The sequence below is a fragment of the Belonocnema kinseyi genome, chromosome 9 (genome assembly GCF_010883055.1).
Source record: "Belonocnema kinseyi isolate 2016_QV_RU_SX_M_011 chromosome 9, B_treatae_v1, whole genome shotgun sequence".
NCBI lineage: Eukaryota > Metazoa > Arthropoda > Insecta > Hymenoptera > Cynipidae > Belonocnema > Belonocnema kinseyi.
This window is the reverse complement of record NC_046665.1, coordinates 106,204,234-106,213,155: the sequence shown is the minus strand read 5'-3', so window position 1 is coordinate 106,213,155 and position 8,922 is coordinate 106,204,234. Positions and strand designations below refer to the sequence as shown.

Genomic DNA, 8,922 nt, shown 5'->3' with positions numbered 1-8,922 from the left:
AAACGCACTTTTCTGAAGGATTAAAAAAACTTGAAAAGCGATTGACCAAGTGTATAGAGGTCCAAGGAGATTATGTTGAAAAATAAAAAAAAATTTACCCAAGAAAAATTGTTTTTATACTTCATTCTAAGGACTTATTGAACTACCCTCGTATTATCGAAAATCTACACAAATCGCGTTGTGGCCTTTTCGAGAAAATGTATTTTCAAAACTATCAGAAAAACCGCCGCCATTTTTCTCAATTTTGAAAATTTTGATATTTTTCTCGGATCATTCGATAGAGCTAAGAATTCCTCATCACATAAAAGAAAATCCAACCGAATATGTATATTTGGTAAAAAACTGCATCATTTTGAAAAATATTTTGGCAATTTTTATAAAATTATACGGTAATCTTAAACAGTTCACCAATCCTGCACAACATTTTTTTCAGCCAAATGGTGAAACACATGTTCCTTTATTTTTTGTGTAGAATAACATACTTTCATGCCAAAATATTCTAACAACATCCTGCAGACCTCACTGCATGATTTGCAATGGAATCAGTCTTTAATCTATCAGACTTCACAGTTCAAAGTGTTCTCAAAACAATGGAAATAGGGTGATATTTCACGAAAATAGGGGAATAAATTACTTTCAATCAAATTAATGTAGATACAATATTGAATGCATATAAAACGCTTGAAATTCCTAAGACTTCAAATCGAAATATATTGCATCTTCAACAAAATAGTTTAACTTGCAACTAAAAAATATGAATTTTCTGACAAAAAAAAACATTTTTCAACCCAAAGAGACGAATTTTAAACAAAGGAGTAAAGCTTTCAAGATACAAATTCAAATATTTTAGAAAGAGATGACTTTTAAACGCTTGCAAATGAGTTTTAAACCAAAAAGTTAATTTTCTATCAATAAGGATGAATTTTCAACAACAAAAATTATTTTTTAACCAAAAAATTGCACGCACAATTAAATAACTAAACTTTCAAGCAAAATACACAAATTTTCAAAACAAAATATTTAAACTTTCAAACTAAAAAGATGAATTTTTAACCAAATGGTCAAATTTTCAACAACAAAAAAACTTTAACCAAAAACCGTTGCATTTTCAACTAAATAGTTCAGTTTTTGAAACAAAAAGTCACACTTTTTAGAAGAAAGTTTAATTTCCAAACAAAAGGAATGAATTTTTAACCTTCCAAAAATGAATGGAACATTCAAATGGTCAAAATTTTAATAAAAAAGCCTAATCTGCAACCAAAAACAGCTGAATTGTAAATCAAATGGTTATATTTTTAAGTCAAACAGAACAAAATTTCTAGAAGACAGCTGAATTTTCGATCCAAAAGGACAAACTTTTAACGAACAAGTTGAATTTTCGACTAAAAAGTTGACTTTGACAAAATAGTTGAATTTTCAACCAAATTTTAGTTCTTCAACAAAATAGTTCAATTTTTAACCAAGTATTTGAATTTTCACACTACGAACATCAATTTTCAGCCAAGAAGTTTAATTTTCTATCAAAACACAAATTTTCCACCGGATAATTGAATTTTCAAATAAAAAAGATCAATTTTAAACTAGAAATGAAATAGTTACATTTTCAGTTTAAAAAATAATTCAGAACAAAACAAAAAAGCAGTTTCCTACAAAACAATTAACCTTTTAAGCAAAGAGTTGAAACTTAAAAAAAAATACATTTTTAACAAAGTAATTCAACTTTTAGCCAAGTATTTGAATTTTAAACAAAAAAATATTGATTTTCAACCGAACAGTTGCATTTCTAATCAAAAAGTTTAAAAAAAAAAAGTTAAATGTTGTACCCAAAAAGACGAATTTTTAACGAACACCATAACATATTCCCATTGCAATCTGTAAAAAAGCTTTTTCTCCTTTTTCCCCTAAAAAAGAAAAAAATTATTTATTTTCACTTTGGACAAAATTGAAAAAGGGGGGAAAATGAGAAAGCAACCAACCAAACCCCCTTCCTTCTCTTTCTTATTTCTTTCGTCATTTTTATTTTTATTATTATGAAATCACAATAAAAAAATTTATAAAAAATAATCACTAAGTTTTCTGCAATTAAATACACTTATCAAGGCAAAAAAAAATTATATAAAAAAATATAAATAAACATTAAATTTAGATTTTTTTTATATAATCTTTTTTTTTGCCTTGATGAGGGTGCTGTATGAGGCCCGAAACGTTGGTGATTATTTTTTATAAGCGTTTTTTATAGTGATTTGATAATAATAAAAATAAAAAAGACGAAAGAAATTAAAAAGAGAAGGAAGGGAATTTGGCTTATTGCTTTATCATTTTTCTTTCCTCTTTTTTATTTTGGTCCAAAGCGTAAACGAATTTTTTTTTCTTTTCTTTTTAAGGGGGAAAAAAGAGAACAAATTTTTTTTCAGATTGCAACGAGAAAATTTTATGGAGGTTATCCAAATTTGGTCGCTAGATTCTTGGTTTTTATTTTCAGGAATTCTTCAAATTAACTTGATTATTGGACGTTAAAAAGGATTTTAAATTAAATTTTTAAATTTTTAATTCAACCAAGTAGTTCAATTTTCAGCTAAAAAACACAAATTTTTAACCAAGAAGATTAATTTTTCAACAAAATACACGCATTTTTAACTGAAAAAAAAAACAATTTGAACTAAAAATACCAATTTTTAACAAAAACTGGAAAGCGATAAGCAGCTAAATTTTTATTTAAAAAAAAACGAATTTTAACAAAATAGTTAAATTTTCAACCAAAAAGACGAATTTTCAACTAAAACGATAGATATTGATATGAAAAATAAACTTTGAACAATGTACTTGACCTTTTACCCAATTATTTGCATTTTAAACTAAAAATATTAATTTTAATGAATGAAACAGTTGCAATTTAAACAAGAAGACTAATTTTCAACCTAGAAGATTAATTTTTGCTAGCAAAAAGACTTTGAACTAAAAATATTAATTTTTTTCAAATAATAAAATGTTAAATTTTCAGTTAAACAAATTCGAATAAAATTGTTACGTTTTTAAACAAAGAGATGAATTTTCAACTAAAACGATGATTCTTCAACGAAAATAATATATTTTTAACCAAGCACTTCAACTTTTACCCAAGTATTTGAATTTTTAATCAAAAAAGATAAATTAGTAACGAAATCATGGTATTTTTAACTAAAAAAAATTACTTTCAACCCTGAAGTTTAATTTTCCATCAAAAGACTAATTTTCAACAAAATGAATGAATTTTCAATTGAAAAAGAACATTTTTTTAACTAAAAATATCCATTTCCATCAAAAAATGGGTGGGTTGAATTTTTAGATGAAAAAACTAGTTTTCAACCTTAAAGAAAAGGAATTTTAAGAAACATGTTAAACTTTTAACCAAAGAGAGGAATTTTAAACTAAAACGATCAATCTTTTACAAAAAAAAATCAACTTTTAACAAAGTAGTTCAACTTTTATCCAAGTATTTGAATTTCAAAGAAAAAAGAGTTATCAACCTAACAGTTGTATTTTTAAACAAAAAGGAATATTTTAAAATCTGGAAGTTTAATTTTCTACCAAAAAGACTAATTTTTAACCAAACACAGGAATTTCCAAACTGAAAAAGAATAATTTTAAAGTACAAATATAATTTTTCAACAAAAAATCGAATAGTAGTTACATTTTCAGTTAAAAGAATTAATTTTTAACCAAAAACAAACGAATTTCAACAAAATTGTCACAGTTTTAACCAAAGAGATGAATTTGAAATTAAAATGATGAATCTTCTAAAGTTTAAATCAGAAAGTCGAATCATGAACCAAAGAAGATTAATTCTGCACCGAAGTAGTTGAATTTTCACACCAAAAAAAAGAGCTTTTATCAAAACAGTTGAATTTTGAAGCAAAAGAATGTAATTTCATACAAAAAACTTGGATTATTTTATTGGGTTCTATTAAGTCAGTTCGCATTTAAACAAAAAACGAGAAACGGGGGAAAAGTGGAAGTTTTTTTAAAAATAGGAATAGAGACTAATTTTTAAAGGGGGGGGGGGAGAGGGAAATAGGAGAAAGAGTGTGAAGTCTGATGTAATTAAATTTAGGCAAATTAATTTATTTTGTTCAATCAATTAGGATTCCATAAAATACACTCAACTCCCGATATAAGAACGGTTTCGGACATGGCCTGCCATGGACTTGATCTTAAATCGGGGGAATCCAAATGTAAACAGGTAGGGCCCCATGCAGCACCATTTCTGTTGGATGTGGACGGACGCTAACGGCTGACGCTACTAACGCGCTCAGATTACTTGCCTCATGCCGAAAACTTCAATTCTAGGAATATCGTAAACTGAAGGCTCTTATCTCGGGAGTTAAGTGTATTTATTTTATAGAACTTAATTTAATTCTGGATAATCCAAATATGTTTTATACGAAGAACAAGTAAAATAATAACATTTTTCTTACCTCGAATGATTTTGGAGAAGCAATTTTTTTGAAGAGTTCCTTTTGAAGATCATTTGCAAAAGACAGGAATTCTGATTAATTAGAATTAAAGCCATCTGAAGTTTTCGAAAGGAGTCAGATTGCAGTTTGATCGTAGATTATAATTGCAGTAAGTGGAGGCGTCCCAGAACGAGGGACGAGTCTTCTTCCGAGGATAGAGAGTCGGGGAAAGGGGCAAATGACGGTAAACAGTTAAGCCCTGAAAGAAAGAACAAAATTATTTAGTGGGGATTGAAAAAATGTACCCTATTCATTTAAAGTCGAAACCGCGATTTTATTTTGCACTGCTGAGCATGCGCATTTGGCTGATAAACAATTTCCTTTTTGGACGTAGTAGTGAAAGTATTAGTCAAAAAAGCGCCGCGCGCCTGCAAAAATGCGTTTCGTAGCCTATTAAAACGTTAATTAAGTCTTTCAAACCTCCCCCTCCCATTCTTTCCTTCTCCTACTTCCACACCCCTCACTTAACTCTTGACCCCTTCCCTAACTTCTTCCTCCTCTAATTCTCCCTCTCCTTGCTTTCCAAGCAAACACTCCCTTTCCTCTACTTTTCTTCCTCAGGCACCACTTCCCCTTACCTGCTCACTCTTGTTTCTAATGATTTGTTTTCACTTGTCCCACTTTCCCTGCCCTCATTTCCATCCTTTCTTTAATTTCCAACCCTCTTTTCTCCTCATTTCCTCTACTTTTCAATCTCCTACTTCCCCTCCACTCATTCCGCTCGACTCCCATTTATAACCTCCCCTCATTTACCCTATTTCCCCTCTCCTCATTTCCCCTACTTTGAATCTCCTTATTTCTCCTCACTTCCCCTTCTTGGAGAAAAGGATGACGGATGGATAGACGAACGACGGACAGTCGACCGAAACTATGTGGATTTCTGCCCCGGGCTATAAAACCCTAAAAAATGGAAACATTTATAGAAAAAAAACTGGAGGGTTATATATTTTTAAAGTATTATCAGGGTGTCTTATAAATTGCACCTACAAATTTTTTTGGATATTCCCCCCCCCCCCCATCTCGAAAATAACGTAGCCGTTTAAATTATTGAGATTTCAAGTTAGAATGTATTGCATTTCTAACAAAATGTTTGAGTTATCACTAAAAAAAAATGTTTATCAAAGGACAAGAATTTTTTAGCCAGAAAGGCTAAGATGAGTTTTTTATAAAAAGAGATGAATTTTTATTCCAAAAGGACAATTTTTTAACAAAATAAATCGACCTTTAAACCGGTATGGATGAATTTTTAAGCAGAAAATTAATTTTCAATCTTGGGAGATAAAGTTTCCATTAAATAGTTAAAGTTTGAACTAAAAAAAGATAAGTTTTCAACTAAAAATGTAATTTTCAACAACAAAAAAATTAATTTTCAACCCTAAAAAACTAATTTTCAACAAAATCTACTTCTAAAAATGACATGAGTTTTCTACTAAAAAGTTTACTTTTATACAAAAAATACATTTTCTAAAAAAATGTATTAGTTAAGTTTTTAGATAAAAATATTGATTGTAAACCAAACGAAACAAACTGTAAACAAATTGGTTTAATTTTCAGTTAAAGAAGTCAATCTTTGAAAAATACATTTTCAAGAAAACTGTTGAATTTTGAAACCAAACAGACGAACTATCTAGTTACATTCTGCAATAGTTTTATTGTGAATAAATTATTTGAGTTTTCTATCAAAATAGTTAAATTAGCATCCAAAAATATTCATTTTCATCAAAAAGTTAAGTTTTTCCAAAATAGTTAAATTTCCTACCAAATAGTTGAATTTTCAATCCAAAAATATAAATTTTCTACAAAATAGTTGATTTTCAATCAAACAGTTCAATTTCTAACCAGAGAAAAGATTATTTTTTAATTAAAAATATCAGATTTTTATTAAAAATAATAGTCATTTACAACCGACAAAGAATATTTATATTTGTAACTGAAGAGATGAATTTTTTAACTAAAAGAAATCCATTTTCAACCAGAAATTTAGGAATTAAATTTTTTGTTACAATAATTATTTTAAACCAAAAATTAAATGCATTTTTAACAAAATAGTTGAATTTTCGACCAAAACGGATTATTTTTTAGCAAAAAAGTTTTATCTTCACCAAAATAATTACATTTTTTAACAAATAACAGACATTTTTGCCAAACGAGATGAATTCCGAACCAAAAATATAATAATGGAATCTTTAACCAAGAAAGTGAACATTTAATCAAAAATAGTTAGATTTTCTTACTGGGTTCGCTTTTAATTGAAAAATTCTTAAAAGAAAGTCATTAAAAGGAATTTTCTTGAAACGGGGGAACAGCAATTTAATTAAAAATGAGGAAAAGGTAATTTTTGAAAAAAGGGGAAAAGTTTAAGGAGTCTGATATATGATATGATTTTTAAACTTATTAAGTTATTATTAAACAAGCATTTGTTAAAATTTATCATGAGGAAACATACTAATTTCAGGAAATTATTTAAAATGTTTTGAAATATTTTGAAATATTTTTCAATTTTCTCTTAGAATTTATTTTTCAAAAAAATCATTTGAAATTTCCCCATGAATCTTAAGAACATTTTTTTTTAATCTCTCGAGAACTTCAAAAATTCTTAAACCGTTTTAAATTTTGTTTCGAAATTTACAAAAATCCATTATTGGCTTAAATTTTGTTTGAAATCTTTACAAGTTTAAAATTATTTCTCTTTTCAAAACTTCTAAACCTTCTAAATATCTTTTTAAATAATTTGTCTTTTCCCTCAAATTTGTAAAATGTCCGCGCAATTAAAAAACTGCCTTTAAATCTTTCGCATTCTTTTTCGATAATTTTGGAAATATTGTGAAATGTTTTTAAATAGCCTCTTAAAGTTAATTTTTCAAAATAAGTTAATAATTTCAAATTTTCCTAGAAATCTTGATAAAAAGTTGTCATTCTCTTGGAAGCTTTTAAATTTTTATTCGAAATCCTTGAAAATCCACATTTTGCTTTAGATTTTTTTAAATTCCATTTGTCTCTTAAATTTACAAACAAAAGTTATAAAATTATGTAATCATGCAAAATGAAAACTTTTGTGCTTTAAAATCTTTCTCAATATTCTCTCAGATTCTGTTAAAATTCATATTTTGGAAATAGAAAATCTTGTGAAATTTTCCCAGGATTCTTAAGCATTTTTATTTAATAAATATGTATTTAATAAATTTACATATTATTTGGAATGTATAAAAATCTTCTCATGATTTACATTCTTTTCGAATCTTTTCAAAAGTTCTAAATATCTTTTGAAATAATTCAGTTTTCGTAAAAAATGTTTAAAACCTTTAAACTAACAGAAATTCCTAAAATTTTCAAAATTCTTTTTCGACATATTTGAAAAGCCTTAAAGCAAAAAATTAATCCTTTACAATGAAATCTGAATCATTTTAGATTTTCCCAAAAATTCTAGTGCTGATATCGGTAATTTTTTTTACCGATACTGACATCAAAATTTCAAGGACATAATTATTTACTATTACTAAAAAACCATATATAATTAAAATTTTTTCTTTGGTCAATAGTGTTTAGAAACATTTAGAATTAAATTTTACCATAAAATAAAATTACTTATTTGAAGATTTTGTTTTACAAATTGATGGCGCAGAAAATTCTTAATCTTTATTAATAGACATTTGTATTTCCGGTTGATTCCCGGTTTTATTTTAATACTTGGCTATTTTACGGATATCCTAGCATAGCCGGGTAACCACTTCCCTTTTTTATTTATTTTTTAATTTTTTCAATTGAAATCGTTATACTTTGTCATTTATTCCCATAAATAAATGCTGCAACAATAATAAATAATTTAATTATTATTAATTCTATTATTACTCAACACATTTCACGTACGTGAATCAACTAACTTCTTAGGAAATTAATAATCTACTTAAAGTTGAATTTTTTATGGTGGTCACCCGGGTGTCCTGGGTGTATCCGCAACTTCAGTATACTTTGAGGTCGATTATTTTTGCAACAAAAATCGTAAATGTATTCTAAATATACCATTTTCTTAGAATTAAACTAAATAATGACAATTCGGAAACCCCAAGTGCCCTGGTATCCGGGTGTGCACACAAGGCATGAACATTTTTTTATTAGAGTCAATGTTAAACGTTTGAGTTGTATATTTTTAAAGCATGATACAAATCATGGTCCGCTTTCTTTTGGTTTTAGACAGTCATTTCTCATTGATGAATTTTTTTTGTGAATTTGGAACCATACCATAACAATTTTCATTTAATATTCTGTTTGCAATTTCATTAAAAATGCTTTATACATATTTTCCATTTTTGCTATGCTGCTGTTTTCTGTCATCTGTTAATTTTAATCTTACATTCAAAGGTTGATTTAAAAAATGTTGAATACTTTTAAACAGAATTCAAATTTCCAGGCGCAGAATATGTATTTTAAT

At 27.3% G+C, this 8,922-nt stretch overlaps 1 protein-coding gene across 2 annotated transcripts in view; it reads left to right on the top strand.

Annotated features, from left to right (window-relative positions):
• LOC117180817 (inversin) overlaps nt 1-8,922 on the top strand; it is a 94,559-nt gene that overhangs the window by 84,273 nt on the left and 1,364 nt on the right. The window contains exon 13 of one of the 2 annotated variants that reach the window (XM_033373337.1): nt 4,604-4,677. The exons of the other annotated variant lie outside the window; for it this stretch is intronic. Within the exon in view, the coding sequence (XP_033229228.1) occupies nt 4,604-4,677 (74 nt within the window). The remainder of the gene's footprint in view (nt 1-4,603; nt 4,678-8,922) is intronic. 2 annotated transcript variants of the gene reach the window in all.